Below are 20,669 nucleotides of genomic sequence, written 5' to 3'. Positions count from 1 at the left end.
AACCCACATAAAAACGGTTTAACTACCATTCTTTGCGTAAAGTTTATGCACCCGTTTAGACTGTAAGTCATAAATCCTAGTTGCCTATAATAAGTGAGTTGTGAGATGTAAGTTGATCGGGGATATCTTTTTTAAAGGTGCAGAAGTTAACGATTTTCTAACAGATACAAGTGTTCTATTATTATTATTATTATTATTATTATTAGTATTATGATTATTATGATTATTATTATTATTATGATTATTATTATGATTATGTTGGTGGTGTCTCATGATGATCACTGCCATATCGACAGACATGCACCTTATTATTTCCCTCTGCAGGGCCATATAAATCAAAGATGGCATTTGCTTTGCGCCATTTCGCAAAACTTTTGAACAACATCATTATCTTACAATAGCTGCAGCTCTGTCTACCATTAGACAAAGCATCGACTGGCCTACTTGGCGAACTTGGCGAAATGCACACTGCAGGTCTTCGCGGTTTTAATTTGGTGGCATTAACTCGACCAATCGCGTGGATGTGCATGGCTCTACTCCTAGTTTCACTTCCCATAGCAGCGCAGGCTTCCCTCAGGTCGGAGCTGAGCGATTCCCAATTCAGCCCGGAAGAATATACGGTAGCTTTCCGTCCAGTGGGCATTTCCGAGGCAGTTGCTTTGGACAATATTCAGCGAGTGAGCGTAGGGTATTTACATGCGTGGGCTGATTAGTGGGTAAGTGGGTTGGGAAGACGCTCTCTCTCGCTCTCTTCTGTCTGTGGCTCGGCCCCGTTTCCCGCTTTGGCTGTGGCGCAGGGGGAAGTGTTTATATGGGGGATGATGACAGAGGTCGGGTCGCGCTAATGGGCCAGTGAAGAGCGGTGGAGGGAGGCGAGGCGCACACAGCACACTAGGAGCACATACATTCATACACTTGTTCCATCGCCAATCAGCATAGGTGTGTTCATTCTCTTACCCCCACCCTCCTCCTTCTATCACTCTCCCTCCCTCCCCCTCCTTCTCTTTCCCACTCTCTCTCTTTCCGACTCTCTCATTCGCTCTCTCACACGCCAGCGCACATCCTCGCCAAACTCCGTGCGTCCTGACATCTGAGTTCACTGTCAATCTCTGTCTCCTTCGCAGGGATATCCCCTCCGTCTCCGCCGAAGACCACTGGAAACTATTTTTTCCCTCTTCTAAACTTCCGAAAGAGATTGATCCTGATCCGCCTTTTTCTCTTTCGGTGGCGTGGAGAACCAAAAGGCTATAATTTGCCAAGGACTTAAACGACCGCAGGATGCCCCAAAAAGGTGAGATCCTCTCAATAAGTTTGTCTGTGCTTCTAAATCACAGCATTAATATTTGTAGCCATATAATACATTTACGATGTATTATTGTTATTGTTGTTATTAATGGATTAGGTTATTATAATTATTTATCATTGTTATTACTGTATATGCCACGGACTATCGGAGAGGATGAGGTTCAGTGTTGAGTGCTTGATATTCGTCGGGAGTGTGCAGCCTATGATTGGACCCTCAAAGAGCGAATTCAAGTCTTGTCTGTTTTATCTGCTCGGTGTTGTTGTTGTGTTTAGGCCTACGGATAGCTTACCGCTTATTTATGACAGCAAAGCGTAAAAAGTCACGTTGGGCCATGCAGGGCAGTGATCATCGTGGAGAATGGGGCGCATTGACCCGTTGAGGAAAGGTGTCAGATTGATTCATGCAGGCGAGTCACCCATGCGCCTTCTCAAAAAAGCTCCAAACCACTTGGGGAGGAGGAGGAGGAGGAGGCCCCTTTTTTTAGCTGTTTTGTTTGTGTCAAACACAACTTATATTTTTCTTCTTTCTTCAAGCCACTTCATTCTATGACAGCGAATAAAAATACATTTGCATTTTAGCGGCTATATGCTGTGTGTTAGGCTATTAATGAGACAGGCCTATAATCAAAACATGAATTTAATTTATTCACGTTCTGGTGTTTTATAGTGAAAATGAAATAGATATTTTGGCTGCATTTACAATATTTTGCCAAAATATAAAATAAAGCACGTTAATTTATTTTGGCTATACTTTTAATTCTGCATTATTAAAATTGGTCAATTACGGTATGAATATTTCAGTATAGTTCAGCTAAACAAAATAGACTGATATAGTAAAATTCACCAGGCCTAAAATTCTAAATACAGCCTCAGAATTGTTGATCTTATGAGCTGAGAGTATAATTCTTTGTTTGCTACTCCGAATAATTACAACAAGTAGATAAAAGGTCTGCTAATGAATGGGAAATGTTTCAAGACGTCTGCCCTGTTAGCCTGTTACCATCGTGCTGTTGCAGAAGAAGAAGGGCCTATAGATTATTGGAATGTTGTGAGCGCAGGACCCATACAGCAGCCAGAATAATGTTGAATTAAGACAATTGTTGTTACGGATTACTAAAGGAAAATAAATGCAGATTAGATCTTAGTTAACCTCAAGGACAACAATGTTTGAGCTCTCGACCTTAAATAAATGATTAACTGGACCTAAAGCTATAAAGCTACAAACTGGACTCGACTCTAAATGCGCCGACATGATAGATATCAATTGTTAGGCTATCTTAATTGGCTGTTTTATAACTGTCAGACAGTTTACATTACGCAGATACCAATATTTGAATTCCTTGGTTGCTTTCCGGGTATTTGGGGTTATGCTAAATAGGCTAATAGGCTATGTGGGCCAATGTGATGGAATCTGAATTTGATTAATGACCGAGCAGCCTATTTTGTTTAAACAAGAAAAAGGCTGCAATCCAAACGCAGTGCGGCCCAAATGAATCTCACAAGACATTGCTTTCTAAGACTGTGCAGCTAGACTCAGTATATTAACGACTCAGCACACAACACAACTTTGCGTGGAGGGAGAAAATGGAAACTTCAGACTTCTCCCTCCCTGGCCCCCTTTTTAACTGTCCCCCATTCAATAGCTTCTTTATTGCATTTGTCTTTTCCAATTGAGCGCCCTACTGCGCTGTTGTGTCTTCAAAACCGCTTTACAACCCGCACCAGCAACACAAAATAACTAGGTAGCCTACCAAATATTGAACAAGAAATTACCTTTTTTGTTTTACGTTTTATTTCTGAAAGCGGCGCAAACAAAACCCACATTCACGCACTAGCACCGGGGTCACGGTCGCGGTGCGTGTGCGTGTGCATGTGCATGTGCATGTGTATGTGTGTGTGTGTGTGTGTGTGTGTGTGTGTGTGTGTGTGTGTGTGTGTGTGTGTGTGTGTGTGTGTGTGTGTGTGCGTGCGTGCGTGCGTGCGTGCGTGCGTGCGTGCGTGCGTGCGTGCGTGCGTGCGTGCGTGCGTGCGTGTGTGTGTGTGTGTGTGTGTGTGTGTGTGTGTGTGTGTGTGTGTGTGTGTGTGTGTTCCCGGAGGGGGTGGATACATGCCTCCGGCTCTTTTGTATGAATGTGAACTTGTTGGTGTGTTCAGTGCATGGGGAAGCTGTGTGTTTCTAGTGGAGTTTTCGCCCCGGGTTTGAGGTAGCCTATACCGAGGCAGAAAAGGGGGGGGAGCATTGTTGGAGTCCAGCAGGCTTTGTACACCAGCTCTCGACCCCCCCTCCTGGTTGGGACTTTTGCAGAGCAATGAGGCGAGGTAGACAGCGTGTGTCACTGTACAGTTTTCCCGATAAAGTCCAAGTTATAGTTAGGCTATATAGGGGAAACATAAAAAAATATTTATAAGCCTCTTGCTGAGACACCGTGAGCGTTGCTTGCTGTTTATGAGCCGGTAGAAAACAAGATAAAACAAAACAAAACCCTTTAAAATAAATCCAGGAAACGGTGCGTAAAAGGAGCTGTAGGCCCAACATCATGGCGAGGCTGTTTTGCTTGAAATTATTTTGTCAGTTAGCATAGGCCTAACAGAGATTAAACAAGTAAATAAATAAATACAAATATGTCCCGCGTTAATTGTAATTCATATATGTCAAAAACATTTAGGTTAATTCTAAATGTAAATCAAGGTGCAGATATAGGTCTAAGTATAGCTACATCAGTATAGCTGTGGCTGTACTAATATATTGTTTTGCTTTGTCCTAGGGAGACATTAAGTAGTGAAAACTGCAGATGATTGACTAAATTGTTATAAAGTCACAGTCAACTGGACAGTCAACTCTGTTTCCAGGCAAGTTTAATACTGAAATACTATACACTGAGGATTGAACAGTTCTGTGAAATTGATAACACACCAATATGGTTTAAACACCAGACTATCCGCAAAATTGCTTGAAATTGAACGAGATGAGAAATCTTTGTAAAAAATGTTGCAAATGATATAAAGCTCTTACAGGTGTGCGATTTAATGTTAACCAGCTTTGTTATTTCCTTGTGATGCTTAGAATACCACAACCAAGCCGCGTGGGAGTCTGGCGTTGCCTCAATGATGCAGAACAGTAAGTTGTTTTTACACATTTTAATTTTTTAATTGTTGACATAATGTGATAACAAACGCAAGTTCAAATTGCATGGAAGCAACACCCACTGACATTATGCACTGTTGTTAATGCACAATAACGTATAGGCTATTGACAATGCTTTTGGAAAACTTTTGGGGGAAAAATAAATATATTTGCATGACTTTGAGGTTGGACGAAATATTCTCAGTTGTTTGATGGTCGTTTCATTGCTGTTAATTTATTCTTTGCAATGATAGGTATGGCGAGTTATTATTGAACAAGTTAATCATGTCGTCCTCCTGTTCGAGAGAGGGAGAGGGAGAGGGAGAGAGAGAGAGGGAGGGAGGGAGGGAGGGAGGGAGAGAGAATAGAGGGGGTTGGGTTGAAAGGGAGATTTTTGTTTCTGCTTGAGTTGGTATTAAATAATTGCACAGCCGTCTGCATTAGCGTTAGAGCTGGCTGCCAGGCTGCATACAAGATTAGCTGCGTAGAGAAGCGCCCTGCATGAAACATGAGGGAATAGCAATAATGTCTTATGTAGATTAGTCCATATTCTTCATGGACAGAGGAACTAAAAAGAAAATGCTCATATTATAACTGCAGGCCTCACTGTTGTGTGTAGCTTAACACTCATATAACGCTAGATACATATTAACAACCATATTGTCGTGGGTGCCAAGCAGGAAAAAACAAACAGATTCAGTTGTTTTGTCATAATAAGGCCTCTCTGTGTTTGAAATGGCCCATGAGTTTGATATTGTCTTATGGCGTATTGAAACAAAAAGGATAAACATGAAACATTTTCTCTCTTGCTGCTGGACAAGAGGTGTATGACATCTGTGATGAAGGTGTGTGGAATGATTTCCTCCTATTATTCTCCTCACCTTGATGACGTCACGTGTCTGTGCTGTATTAGTCAAATTCTATACTGTCTGAATCCAATGTTAGACAATGTGGCAAAGTTGGACTGTTTTGATGTCTGGAGGTGTTATTAATTTGGGGAACTGTATGATGAACGGCAAAAATACTTTTTTTAAAGCTGGTATATATACGGGCAAGTCTATTCTGTGTGCACAGTCTCAGTGGGCCTAGTGCGCTATGCTTTGATTGCGCAATCGGGGCGGATTTTTGCTTGCCAGTTGTCCATTATTGAGATGATGGGGCCTTATCAAAGCTGCGTACAATACCCTCTGCTCCTGCTTTGCTGCGGATTGATGTTAATGGGATGCTCCCCTGGCTTGGCGTGTGATGTCTGCTGCGAATTGCCGAGCAGATATCATTGGGCCCGGCCCTTTGGGTTGTCTAAAGGTCGCGACGGCCTCGCTGGCTTTTGTGCTAATAACTCCTGGGTGTATATGGTGGGGAGCGTCCAAATTGACACCATATGTTTTCCTATTAGTCGACTTGCAATAGAATACAAGGCGCATAATCAGCGCCAGCGGGCGAGATCGACTCTGTGGGCACTTTAGGGAATTGTGTGTCATGATTAAGACTTAACCTTAGCAGAGTTTGATTTGTATGTGATGTCCTTATCTGACGGCTTTATCGATCCGGAGGATTTATGTGATAGTTGTAAATCAGAGGTGATGGAGCGGTCCTGGAAAACCCGCAGAGCATGGACTGCTTAATGCGCGCAGGCCAATTTCAGCGTATGAAGTCTATTAATTCCACTTAATCCTGGAATTACCAAAGAGCAGAGGGATGATAATGGATTTACTATTAATCAGATCCACGTTGGAAGATTATTACCATATAGCCTATAGTGGCCAAAAGAGACGTGTAACTCAGTTAAACGATTTATTTTATTTTAGGCCTATTTTGTATTTGCTCTAAACAGCTATTACGTGGCCCTTTTGTCCATTTATAAAGAATATAACGTCTACAAAGCAGAGCCCTGTGACATAATTCTGTGCAGAGACAGCCTATGACTGGCTGCACACAACAGGGCCGCAGTGGCTGTGAGCATTTGTTGTCAAATACAAACAAGAGGAGGGGGGAAACGGCATGTCAGTTTTAATATGTTAAGAATCTAGGCGCGCCCTCGTTTCTGTGACCGCGCGTAGCCCCTGGCCACCTTAAAACGAAGTCTCCCTCGGAGGGTAAACGAGTAGCGTCCAATTTTGTCTGAGTGATATCCAAATGCAGACAGAAAGGGTCGTTTTATCATGCTACTATTTGTCGTGACGATGCGATTTTCAAAAGCAGAGCGGTGTCATAAAGTGACATGCCTGCCACAAGTGCTCCAACTGATCTTTTCAATTAGCCTCCCATGCATGATCCGAGGCGACTTCCGCCTATTTCCAGAAATTAAGCTCAAACTTGACGTGCAGCTAGCTTTATTTTAAAGACAAATGTCAGGCAGGCTCATCATATTTTCCCCCTCTTCTATATTTGGAGCTTATTTATTGCTAAGGAGCCTCTGCTCCCGGAGTCAATGTACCGGGCGGCAGCGCAGGGGAAGGCAGCGGAGAAGCAGAGAGCAGCGCAGGCACTCCGGGGAGTCAGCTCTCCCATTTGGCTTCAGGTTTGCGGGCTTATTCGGTGCTTTGCAGGTCTACAGTAAGATTTTCCGAATACTTTCCAAAAAACGCATATTTAGACGATTTAAACATTGTAATTTTAGCGCTTGTATCCTATGCGTCTTGGTGATGCGTAATTATGCTGTGCTTTGCAGAACTATCAAATGGCTTTCCGATTTACAGATATTTTACCAAAAGCCACTTTTCGGACGATAACCTATTGTTATTTTAGTGCTGGTGGTGTATATGTGCCCGTCTTGCTGGTGCGTAATTATTATTTTGGGAATAGTTTATCAGTGAGGTGCCCGTCTTGGTGATGCGTAATTGTAGGGACATGGATAACGGTGCAAATGTTTTAATTCCGACGTTTTCTTTTTTATTTTGCCGTTTTCTTAAAGGCGTGTTGGAATTTCCTCGGGGCAGAGGATCGTCTGAATTGTTGATCTCGTTAGTTGAATAGAGATGTTTTTGGTCCAGCTCATTTGAAGCTATGACGCTTAATCGATGTTCTGCATGTGTTATTGAATTACTGCGCAGTGATCGTCTCCAGTGGACCTTGTGCCGAGCGGGATTAACAATTTGTTAAACTATTCGGTTACTTTTATACCCCAATTTAAGACGCCTTTTATAATTATACTATATGACTTTTTACTTTTAAATGCCAACTGCCATTAACATTTCTTTACTCCCTCCCTTAACTTGCTTATGCTGAAGACTTAACCCATTCTTTTCACCATTAAATAAAAATCATTTGCTTGATCACATATGCTTTTATTGAACTCGTAATATGGTGTGATGACTGCGATGCCTTTGTCTCCATTTAGGTCACAGTGGCGTAAACCAGCTTGGCGGTGTTTTTGTTAATGGTAGACCACTGCCGGACTCCACCAGGCAGAAAATAGTTGAACTTGCACACAGTGGTGCGCGACCCTGCGACATCTCCAGGATACTGCAGGTGACAAGGACATTTTCCTTATTTTTTTTTGCATAGGAAATTAACTTGCATTTTACTTTTAGATGCATCCGTGCCAAGTTCTGTAGGCTTACTTTAACAAATAAAAGCAAAACATGCAAAATATGAGTGGCATTATGGTATAATAGTCATGCCTGTAGCCTAAATATGATCTATTTTCCGTTTTTTTAAGACAATAAGGCCGAGAGCACGGAAAATAGCCTGCAGCTCTTATTAAGAACAGGTTTATTGTAGAGTGCCTAATATACCATTCAAGGAATATTTTCTGTGTTTATAGACCCATGATGATGCAAAAGTCCAAGTGCTGGACAATGAAAACGTAAGCTGATAATTGTTTGACGTCATCTTAAATATTTCGCAAATAGTCCTAAATAATGTATGTGAATTGTGTCTGTTGTTCTCTATCCAGGTGTCCAACGGGTGTGTGAGCAAGATTCTGGGCAGATACTATGAAACTGGCTCCATAAGACCGAGAGCAATCGGCGGCAGCAAGCCCAGGGTCGCCACTCCAGAGGTGGTCGGGAAAATCGCGCAGTACAAGCGGGAGTGCCCGTCTATCTTTGCGTGGGAGATCCGTGACAGACTTCTGTCGGAGGGGGTCTGCACCAACGACAATATACCCAGCGTAAGTGTATTGACTGTAAGTTATGTGCATGATTTAATTTGCCACATTAAATGACTTTTCTCGTTCAGTGGAGGAAAAGTGATGGGGCAACCAACCATTCAATTTTATTATAGGCTATACACTGCATTTGAAAGTGTAGGGACGTATACTGCCTAACACCCAAACATTAATCTTTGGAACACGTTGTGCATTTCATATTTCTGTCCTGACCTGATTTTTTTAGGTGTGTATGCATGCGCACATGCAACCACATATTTGTGTCGATGAGAGGTCGCATCTGCAGGACAACAATGCTCTGACAATGCCCTCACTTTGATCGTGTGTTCATTTGTCATTCAGGTGTCATCGATAAACAGAGTCCTCCGCAACCTGGCTAGTGAAAAGCAACAGATGGGCGCAGATGGCATGTATGACAAGCTGAGAATGCTCAACGGTCAGACAGGAACTTGGGGGACCCGGCCCGGCTGGTACCCCGGAACATCAGTGCCAGGGCAGCCCAACCAAGGTGAGCCTCATTATCACACAGTGGCAATAAAGACACCTTGACGCATGTAGGCTACAACTGTATCGATATACATTTTGCTTAACGCATAATATCAAAGTGTGGATAGGCTATGGACTGTGACTGGGCCTTTGGACCCGGCTCATTTGGCACTTGGGATCTGACACACACACACACACACACACACACACACACACACACACACACACACACACACACACGCACGCACGCACGCACGCACGCACGCACGCACGCACGCACGCACGCACACACAGTCAAGCGTTTAAAACAATCACCAATTTGTTAGACATGCATGATTAAAAAAGCACAGTCTCCATAGTTTTTTGAATGTGTGATTGTTTTTAGGTTGGATTTATAAGGACTTCAAGGTCACACCATACATATTTTCTGGTGGGGTAATATTAATAATTAGTAATAAGGTCCCTGCATATCCCTTATTTCAGCAAGGTATTGTATTGGCATGCTTTGATGAACAGAACAAGACCCCCAATTAAGACTAGTCGATTAGAGGATGGGCATGCAGTCTGAATGCCTCTACTGTCCCAGACATGGTTGTGCGTGACAGCGGCTTGTCCTTTCAGCGGAGGTGTCCGTCCAACAGCCTGCATTTTTCTGCTCCCTCGATGGGGAGCAGCGCTGGAAAGCTGTGTGCGGGGATATTAGTACAAAGGAATGTTTTCCTTCACACGCAATGATTGGTTATGGGAACAGGCGCACAACACACTGTAATTGCTCATTAGAGAGGGCTTTGTCTCTCATTATGGCAACATGCAGGAGTGTGGAGATGGGTAAGGCTGCTATGGAAATTTTCCACTCCAGAGAGTATGTCTGTCGGCCTACTGCAGGCCAAACACAATCAAGACATTAGCTTTTCTTAAGAAACCCACCTGCACGTTTCTGAAATCCATTCATGAAACAAGTTTAATAACAAGGAAGCATTCGTCTGCTTTCTATTCATCAGGACGGGAAAATGCTATAGTGCTGGAATTAATTTCGTTGTAAATAATAATTTGCATTTGTTTGATGACCATTTGAACACGTGGGTCTGTTATCAACAAGCAGTAAAGCGGAAGGGTCATATTAACAGCTAAAACGATTAACTTAACTTATGTTACTAAAAAATAAATAAATAATTGTATTACTATTATTACGTTATAATATCATAATAACAACAACAATAATAATAATAATAATATATTATTATTGTTATTATTTGTATTTGCCTATATTTTATATTAATTAGGCATAGTATTCATTGCTAATATTATCAGTAGGCTCTATTATATTAAAATCTATCTGATTGATTTTGTTATATTGTTGGCCTAATTCCACATAGGCTATTTCTTTTACTATTTATTATGACCATTATTCCTTATTACTTACATCCAATATTAGTATATTTTGTATTGCTAGTATTTACTTTTACACGTTTGCTAGGCTATTTGATTGTTGTTTTTAATTGAATAAGCATTTAGGCAAGCCAGTTGTCTCAGGGGAACGAAAATATGTTTTCCATGCGACAACCGAGTGAGCAGATATAATGGCTACATGCAGAGTGACAGGGCCCCAAAGAAGACAACTCTATCCAAAGAGAAAAGAATAAAACTCTTTACCGATTTTGTCTTTTATCTCTTTCTCTCTCTCAGTCGTTGGCTATATGGTTCTAAATCCCGTCTATAGGATTTAGTCTCTCACTTGCTCTTTCAGTTTTAAGCGGTTTCTCAAGAGTGTTTTGATCCGGTCTCAGCAGCTGAAAGGTGCCGCAATTGGTTCGGTATCTCTTTTGCTGCTTTTCCGCCTCACTGGTTGAGACATCGTGATACTAAAGAATGAGTTTATTTCCCAGCGCTTTTATAAAGAAAACAAATCCCAACCTAGCGTCAGTGGGTCTGGCAGATGGATAATAGGCTGCACATTCACTCCTTTTTATGGATTATCCGCAGTGAAGAAACAAAATAGCGTGGGCGCAAACTATTGGCCTATAGAAAAATACTTTAGCCTAGTTTGCAGCCCAGAGAAAACTGTCGAGAAACTTGTGTTATCTTTCAGGTTTCTCCCAATGAATCGACACGACTTTTACATTTAGCTACACCAAACCTTTGTCAGGCCTATACGGCGAGCATGAAGCACTTATCCTGCAGGATAATTATGAGAAAATGCACCAGCTTGTGTAGACCGTGCAAACTATTCCCATAATTTCCAACTATTTTCTCAAATCTAGAAAATTTTAAGAAATTAATTAATTTATTTTAGATAAATGTCTTTGCTCTCTCTTCAAGAGGCAGGGCGGACTTTATCAGCAGGTCTGAGGTTCGATCCCATGCGGCCATCACAGCCTTGTGTTCTGGTGAAGTGTCCTTGAGCAAGGCACCATGCACCTCCTCACTCAAAGTGCGTCGGTCGCCCATAAAGCGCCGTCTTAAATTCCTATAATGCAAACGCGATCTGCATACAAAAGCAGAAATGCCTCTTCTTGATTTCGACCAATCGTGCGAGACATCATCAGTCAGTCAGATATTACATAAACCACCGTGTGACTATCAACGCACCCCCTGCTTAATTTCACATTAACTTCTCGGTGTGATAATGATGTCCAACAACAAGACAGACATTAGTCGATAAGCCTCGCCCTGCAACTGAAGGGGCCTTTGGGCCCACCGCGGGTTGGACAAGCAGGAGCAGTGAATAGATTGGCCTTATTTTGGTTGTTCAGGGGGTTGCATGCTCTCTCCTCACTCATTTGTTTCCAATTGAAGACAGAAATCCTGACTGGCGTGTAGCTGGCCGGGGGACGTGATTAATGATGGTAGTGGATAAGGGTTAACACACTGGACTCAAAGCTCTGTTGACTGGGATCCTCGTGTGCACAATGCCAAAGTACTATAGCCTGTGCGCCTCCAGAGAGAGACGATCCTTTTGTCATCTCCTGCAATAGCGCCCCCCCACCCCTCCTCCCATATATTACACCCACCAAGGCTCGCTGGTCGTCCCTGGCTGTGTCCATAGTTTAATGGCTTCCCTTACTCCTGAAGGCATTGTATCATTGTGAAAAGCGTCTTCTCCTATTCAGAAGTTGGTGGTCACCTCAATGGCTATACCAACGCCCATATGGGAACCACCATTGAGGCATTGCTCTGCCCTAAAAAAGGGGGCTAGAGAGTTTGGGGTTTTAATACATTTCAAGGCTCTGAAAAGGGGCTCGCCACATCTTGTCACATTTCTCTTAACCTTTTGAGAACATACGCCATTGTTGGCAAGCGATAAGTTTGTGCAGCCCTTCCTTCGCCATGGCTGTTTTCCCACAATATTTTATAAAGTGTTAAGTGCACAATTTTTTTTACATTGTTTCTATTTTATTTTATTATTTGATTGTGTTAGGAATCGCCTATGATCTTGAAACATCAACACACATTAGCAATAATTTCTCAGATTTTGAATTAAATCAACCACGATAGGGGCTTTAATCCCGGTAATTAATGATGTCGCACCACGGGCTACATAATTTGCTGTAGGCTGATAGAGCATGAGACGCGAGAATGAATTATTCAATTAGGCTAATTAAATGTATATTGTTATTGTATTTTTGCAGATGGCTGCCAACAACAAGAAGGTGCAGGAGAGAACACAAACTCCATCAGCTCGAACGGGGAGGATTCAGATGAGACGCAGATGCGACTGCAGCTGAAGAGAAAACTACAGAGGAACCGCACGTCCTTCACTCAGGAGCAAATTGAAGCGCTGGAAAAAGGTGGGCACGCACTAATCAATGAATAATTTATATATGCTATCCACTGTTCTGCTTCCTCTTAATATTATCACACAGTATAGGTTATTCTTATTCTTATTAATAAACCACACACACACACACACACACACACACACACACACACACACACACACACACACACACCTTCAAAAGTCTAAATTGAAAAGAAACATCAAATTCCCTTTAAGCTGAGTGAGATAGTTCAGTGACTTAATGTATCACAAATAACGTACCACGTTGACCACATAATAATATTGTCAGTCAGTCATTGCTCCAATTTGTTTCCATAAAGACGACCTGCATAACCTAGACATATCATTTATTGCTTATTTACTCACACTTTGATTGTGATTTCTTGCATTACAGAATTTGAAAGAACTCATTATCCTGATGTCTTCGCAAGGGAGAGACTAGCAGCGAAAATAGATCTGCCTGAAGCAAGAATACAAGTGAGTGAACACACTCCCACCCTAAAACATCCAATTTGGGCTGCAAAAAAGCGCTTGTAAAAAATGTAATAAAAAAAGTATGGAAAGTGATTGTGAAACTAAGTTGTGATTGGTTGGTTTGGTGTAGGTATGGTTCTCAAATAGGAGAGCAAAGTGGAGGCGAGAGGAGAAGCTGCGGAACCAGCGCCGGCAGGCCAACAACTCGTCCAGTCACATCCCCATCAGCAGCAGCTTCAGCACCAGCGTGTACCAGGCCATCCCACAGCCCACCACGCCGGGTAGGCCTACAGTAGGCACACTACAGTGTCTGTTACCCGCCCCCCACCAAAACACACACACACACACACACACACACACACACACACACACACACACACACAAACAAACAAACATCAAAGTAGCCTATATAGGCCTAGTGGAATTGCGGGGGGGGGGGGGGGGGGGGTGATGGAATATATTTTATGGAAACTTCATTATTAGAGGAGGTGATAACAGCAGTAACGACTTGTTATTTTGATAACTTCAAATTAGTTTCAATTTGAATGGCAGGTATGAAATTGAAACAAGGCTAATTTGTTAGCCCACCCAACTGGGAAAATTAGGCTAGCCGATAGGCTACTGTAAAGTAGTAGCTAAAGTAGCCTAATGCATTGCCACCCAACACGGTTCATGAGATAGTCTGACAGAGAATCCATGGGACTTTTTAAATTTCGACATGTTAATATGAGGTGAAAAGTAGAGGGCTTGTTGGCTGTGCACTCTAGTTCACATGAAGATGCACTGCTCGTGTTGTCTCCATGGCTGAAGCAGTAAAGATGGCTGGTGGAAGAAAACTTCTCAGCTGACAGCGGATTTGTGTAATTAGCATGTCAGGCATACACGAGGGCAAAACGGTAGAGCTAAAATGCTCACAAGTCAATCACCTGGGCCACATATCTGTCCAGGCTATCAGCTATGTGGCACTTTACACATGCACTAATGCCAATGAAACTGAAGCCTGTGTGATTTGAGCTCTAACACTAATGAAACTGAAGCCAGTGTGATTTGAGCTCTAAAACTAATGAAACTGAAGCCTGTGTGATGTGAGCTCTAACACTAATGAAACTGAAGCGTGTGTGATGTGAGCTCTAACACTAATGAAACTGAAGCCAGTGTGATGTGAGCTCTAACACTAATAAAACTGAAGCCTGTGTGATTTGAGCTCTAACACTAATGAAACTGAAGCCTGTGTGATTTGAGCTTTAACACTAATGAAACTGAAGCCAGTGTGATTTGAGCTCTAACACTAATGAAACTGAAGCCTGTGTGATTTGAGCTCTAACACTAATAAAACTGAAGCCAGTGTGATTTGAGCTCTAACACTAATAAAACTGAAGCCAGTGTGATGTGAGCTCTAACACTAATAAAACTGAAGCCAGTGTGATGTGAGCTCTAACACTAATAAAACTGAAGCCAGTGTGATGTGAGCTCTAACACTAATGAAACTGAAGCCAGTGTGATTTGAGCTCTAACACTAATGAAACTGAAGCCAGTGTGATTTGAGCTCTAACACTAATAAAACTGAAGCCAGTGTGATTTGAGCTCTAACACTAATAAAACTGAAGCCTGTGTGATTTGAGCTCTAACACTAATAAAACTGAAGCCAGTGTGATGTGAGCTGTAACACTAATGAAACTGAAGCCTGTGTGATGTGAGCTGTAACACTAATGAAACTGAAGCCTGTGTGATTTGAGCTCTAACACTAATAAAACTGAAGCCAGTGTGATTTGAGCTCTAACACTAATAAAACTGAAGCCTGTGTGATTTGAGCTCTAACACTAATAAAACTGAAGCCAGTGTGATTTGAGCTCTAACACTAATAAAACTGAAGCCAGTGTGATTTGAGCTCTAACACTAATGAAACTGAAGCCTGTGTGATTTGAGCTCTAACACTAATAAAACTGAAGCCAGTGTGATTTGAGCTCTAACACTAATGAAACTGAAGCCTGTGTGATTTGAGCTCTAACACTAATGAAACTGAAGCCAGTGTGATTTGAGCTCTAACACTAATAAAACTGAAGCCAGTGTGATTTGAGCTCTAACACTAATAAAACTGAAGCCTGTGTGATTTGAGCTCTAACACTAATGAAACTGAAGCCTGTGTGATTTGAGCTCTAACACTAATAAAACTGAAGCCTGTGTGATTTGAGCTCTAACACTAATGAAACTGAAGCCTGTGTGATTTGAGCTCTAACACTAATAAAACTGAAGCCTGTGCGATTTGAGCTCTAATCACATCTCTCCCTCCTCCTTGCAGTGTCGTTCACTTCGGGGTCAATGCTCGGCAGACCTGACACTGCACTCGCCAACACCTACAGTGCGCTGCCCCCCATGCCCAGTTTCACCATGACAAACAACCTATCTATGCAAGTGAGTAAATGACCATGATCCTTCGTAGTCATGCAACAGTATTAACTGTGTTAAAGATAGATGTCTTTTAAGCAGCTATAATTATTCTGTGAAATAAATATGAAGAGTGGAATCGAACACAGAATGAGTAAATTTAATTGTATTGCCTGGCCAAACCAAAGTCTTCCTTAAGATGTATGTGTGTATATATATATATATAATTAAAGTATAGCCTTTATAGTCCTGGTAGGATGATAAATAAATCTGCAAATAGAATCAAGTCACTGTCATAGGTGTTGCTGACTGACAGGCCTGCCTATGAAAGCTGATAGCGTTAAAGGCCCATGCTGTACTACAGACTACTGAGCTGAAAACTATGGTTGGCGAAGCTAATGTAACATTCTCTCCCCATCTATAGCCCAGCCAGACCTCCTCTTATTCCTGCATGCTGCCTACCAGTCCGCCTGTGAACGGGCGGAGCTACGACACATACACGCCCCCTCATATGCAGGCACATATGAACAGCCAATCAATGACCACTTCTGGTACCACCTCAACAGGTAGGCAGAAAGTTCATTGTTTACCAACATGCTTGGCGGCTAACGCAAACAGATAACACACTTTTGGAATTTATTGATTTAATATCTGCCACCTTCCCCGTAATTAGGGGGTACTGCATAGTGGATAGCCATGCATACATGCCTTGATTCATAACCATTCATAGCAACCCTCCTTTTCCATTCCTTCTCATTTGAGAAACTTCATGGCTTAATAGATCTGCGGATCAATATCTCTATTGCATGCAATTTTCCTTCTCCAATTGCATAAGCTCCTTTCATCTCAGCTCAATGCCATCATGTCAATCCAAGTACTCCAGTCCATAGTTTAGTTCCACCCCATTAGAATGCTGTTAGAGAGGGCCATATATACCGGTTATAGTCATGAAGAGTTAATCATGCATAGCCACATTTCCTCTGTGCTAAATTGCTAATTAATTTGATTCATTTGCTGTTGTACCCTCTCTGTTTAAATGCCATTGCTGAAGCCTCAATTTATCGAGCTTGTAAGCATTTTACTGTGTAGCCATGTGCAGAGTAGACCAATGTGACTCTTTGCGGCTCCACTGCTCCTCGACCTATTTGCAAGCATTTAAAGTACAAGGTTCTGTGTGCTATTGACCCTTTTCACAGAAGCCATTTTGGTGCAACCAAAATATTAATGAGGGTTTCCAACTTCCAATCCATTTAGGTGTCCCAGTGCTGAGCGGGCCCCTCATTAATGTTTTGGTTGCACCTGCCTTTTAGACACTAACTAACCCACTGTGCACGTGTAGCACGTGCTCCATGTTGACTTCTGGGCCATTTTTTCCTTGTTTTGACTGATGTCGTTCCTCCTTGTCTCTGTGCAGGACTCATCTCTCCTGGAGTGTCTGTCCCTGTCCAAGTCCCAGGGAGCGAGCCTGACATGTCTCAGTATTGGTCAAGACTACAGTAGAGAGAAGAGCTACTTCACCCTGTAACTACCCACTCCACCACCATCGCCCTCCGGCAGTGTTCCTCACACACACACAGCACAGGAGAGCAGAGGAGGCGAGAGAGGGTAGAGGAGAAAAGCGAGAGAGAGAGAGAGACTCTGGGACGTCTGGGCTTTGTTTTTTCCAATGGGACTGTGTGCTGCTCTGTAGCTCGAGGCACGTGCGTACGAGGACTTGGAAGAGAGAACAGCAATGGAAAGACAGACAGAAAAAAAATGGACCTCTGTAAAGTGCCCGGTGTTAAATTTTTACGGAACAAAAACTTATCTGTTTTATTTTCTATTTCCAACTTCAGTCATTGTTTCCTTTTTTCTCTGGTGTGTTTGTAAATGACCATTTGTATGTTAATATGAAAAACCAAGATCAAGTACTGATAGATGGACTGCTAGAAAACCACGTTGGTCTTGCGTTTGTTTGAGAGAGGAGAACTTGAGAGATTCTGCCATGACTATCTTTTTAATCTGCTTATATCAAGACTTTCTACCAGACTTTGCATGGTCTCTGGACGCTGTTGCATATCATTAAAGAGGAAAACGCTGGAGGGAAGACTCTTAACTGTGTCAAAAAAAACACACACACACTATTTATTGGTCTTATTCCTTACGAATGGATATGAGCAGAGGATGTTCAAACTCGATCCACCCACTGAGGCCGTTATGGGTCTTGACTCCTCCCAGATCTGACGGGCTGACTGGGGCTTGGTTTGTAGGCGTATTTGACCTGGATCTTTATCGACAACTAAAGCTGCGCAAAGACGGTGCACCATGCAACACCACTTGGACCTCTGCTTTGGTGGTTGGATTGACTCTAGATGACCATGAAGAACCTTAAAATGTGGAAGACAGGTGGAACAACCTGTAGTCTGTAAATGGTAGACTGCGTCTTCGATATAACCCAGTTTGTTTATGTCAAAAATGTAAAGTACTTGTCTTCCCCAGAAATCTTCCCAGAAAGATTTCTCCAATAAAAGTTGATTTCATTTATATCCCCGAGAATATTCTATAACTGTTTCATGCATCATAAAAAATACATTTCTTTAGGGTCAGGTACAATTTGTCTCTTAGGTATAGTTGTATTATAGTGTCCTATGGTCAAAAAAGAAAAAAAAATGTGCAACTAGAAATATTTAATTCCTATAATTATGATTAAACATTGCTTGACAGAGTTTTAAACATAAGTGTTTGGCAGTTGTTTACAAGTACATATCAGATTTAATCATTGTTGATTGTAAAACAGACCAAAGCCTTTGTATTTCATCTAGTACACTTTTATTTTTTAAAGATATTAGTCTTGTGTTGCAAAATTTTGTAAACAAGTTCTGTTCAATTACATTGGCTTGGAGTTGGTACGGCTGCAGTCTAACCCAGCAGTCCTTATTTATATTTGAAGACCATGGGAGGGTTTTTCTAGCATCATCTGTCATGCTCTTTTGAGTTCTGCCTTTTTATTTCAGTGTGTACGTAGAACATGGACACATATACTGGGTTTACGTCTGAGCAATGCTTCTGAGATAAAAAAAAAAAACGTCTACACGCTGTCTCTTAAATATTTCAATTTAATTTTATTTAAAATGGAGCTTTCTAAATGTATTTTGTGAAAACTATAAAAACATTTTGTACAGTAAAATTGTGTCTTAAAGAAAGCCTTTTTGCCTGTTCACTGCTGTGTCGAATACCAGTCTGTCAGTCTTTTAGAGATGCGTCTTAATATTGACAAGAGCATTGCTGCCAAGTTAAAATCAACTTTTTGTGTGAATCTGATGTTCAAAACAAAACAAAACAAACCTACAATTCCCACCAAACAAGGTGTCCAAAAGAAGAAAGCTCTCTTCACGTATGGTCTGATGATCCAACTCTACACAGACCACACAGCACACCACCAAGACAATGGGAAAGGTCAAGCAATTCACCATCACTGAGCCTTGTTTTAGTAGAGTTACGATGGTATGGAGAAAAAGGAGAAGAAACACAAGCGAGGAGGAGGAGGAGGAGGAGGAGGGAGCAGGGAGGAGAGAGAAAAAAAGTCATGGAATAAAGCAGTCAGTGCCTAGAGCCAGGCAGAGGAGCGATTGTGTGGCAGAGTGAGTTATTTTGCTTCACTTGCTGCCTCAGCGGGGGGGTGGGGTGTCTGTGTGTGTGTATGGATTTGAGGGGGATTTGAGAGAGAGAGAGAGAGAGAGAGAGAGTGTGTGTGTCTGAAAGGAGGGGGGGTGTCTAGGGGAGAGTGAGGTCAGGTAACATTCACACAGCATGCCTAAACAGCAACATCCCCAAATATCTCCGGGTTCTCGCTAAATTGATTCATTCAATCTACACGTCGTCCCCCACTCAATATTTAATAGTCCAATCAGAAGTTTAGGTTTGGAGGTTAATCAGATTTTTAAGAGGAAATTTCCTTGGGCTGATGCAATTTCTCTATTCGCTTTACTCGGGTTATCACGACGACGGAGGAATAATATTTTGAGAGCAGAGGGGGGAAGAGAAGAGAACAGGCTAGACAACTGTGCCGAGACAGACAGGGTACATGAATAATTGCAGAGAGTAAGCCAGAGAGTGGGAGAGAGAGAGAGAGAGAGAGAGGGAGAGAGAGAGAGAGAGAGAGAGAGAGGGAGAGAGAGAGAGGGAGAGATGCACACAGAGAGAATGAAACATGCAAGAAAGAGCAATTAGTGGAAGTCTAAATAATACACAGCTTCACGAGACAAAGGTTTATGTGTAATTCTTGCTCAGAACAAAGTCAAGTTAAGCAATATAGGTTCCTGCAAAAGTTCCTGAGAGCTTTGCACTCTTTCTTCTCTCTTGATTAGAACAGTGAGACACAGTATTCATCAGCCTGGAAGTCTGTCTCACAGGCATCATCAGAATAAGACAATATTATCGGAGCAGTTCGACTTAAAAATGGGAATTATATACTGCCCCTGCATTGGAAATACCAAACTAGAAGGGCACTCGAAAAAGCGCAGACGTCCGCCAAGTCCAGTCTGCTATAATATCCACATTTCACGAGTCGGATCGGATCCGCTCCAAAACCTAATGGGTTCTTCCCTGGCTCACGCTTCCCTTCTGCAAAGATTCATGAAAATCAGCCCAGTAGCTTTTCTGTAATCTTAACAGACAAATAGCACCGAAAACATAACCTGCTTAGCGGAGGTCATTATGAATGCTTACTGTTTATTGTGTAAATTGTATCTGACAGGCACGACCTTATGAAACCTGTAACAAAAAACACTTATGTAGGCAGCATTTTTATATAAAAATAAAATAAAGGACTTTCTGGCAGACAAACGTTTTTAATACAGTAGAAATAACCAAAATGTATTGTCCTATATTGGTGTTACTTAGCTTCGTGAGGTCCACTCAATGTTTTTTCTTTTAAGATGGTTTTTAAATAAGATTATTTTTTGGGCATTTTGCCTTTATTTATTATTCTTTTTATATAGGACAGTAGGCAGACAGGAAGGGTGGGG

General features: G+C 42.0%; 1 protein-coding gene across 3 annotated transcripts; it reads left to right on the top strand.

Annotated features, from left to right (window-relative positions):
* Positions 1-1,278: 1,278 nt before the first annotated feature.
* On the top strand, positions 1,279-17,163 carry pax6b (paired box 6b; the record flags this gene model as incomplete). 3 transcript variants are annotated; one of them, XM_083650539.1, is made up of 12 exons in its annotated part: positions 1,279-1,291; positions 4,370-4,423; positions 7,770-7,900; positions 8,196-8,237; positions 8,328-8,543; positions 8,883-9,048; positions 12,656-12,814; positions 13,199-13,281; positions 13,409-13,559; positions 15,578-15,690; positions 16,088-16,229; positions 17,078-17,163. In XM_083650539.1, 12 exons carry the CDS (start codon positions 1,279-1,281, stop codon positions 17,161-17,163), a joined length of 1,356 nt encoding a protein of 451 aa, XP_083506665.1. The 3 variants fall into 3 exon arrangements, with proteins under 3 accessions (XP_083506665.1, XP_083506666.1, XP_083506667.1); XM_083650540.1 differs by lacking the exon at positions 8,196-8,237; XM_083650541.1 differs by lacking the exons at positions 1,279-1,291; positions 4,370-4,423; positions 8,196-8,237 and having other exon boundaries at positions 7,778-7,900; positions 8,328-8,342.
* Between the last annotated feature and the right edge of the window lie 3,506 nt (positions 17,164-20,669).

This window comes from Poromitra crassiceps (genome assembly GCF_964638095.1).
Source record: "Poromitra crassiceps genome assembly, chromosome: 14".
In the NCBI taxonomy this organism is placed as follows: domain Eukaryota; kingdom Metazoa; phylum Chordata; class Actinopteri; order Beryciformes; family Melamphaidae; genus Poromitra; species Poromitra crassiceps.
This window is presented reverse-complemented; position numbering and strand designations above follow the sequence as displayed.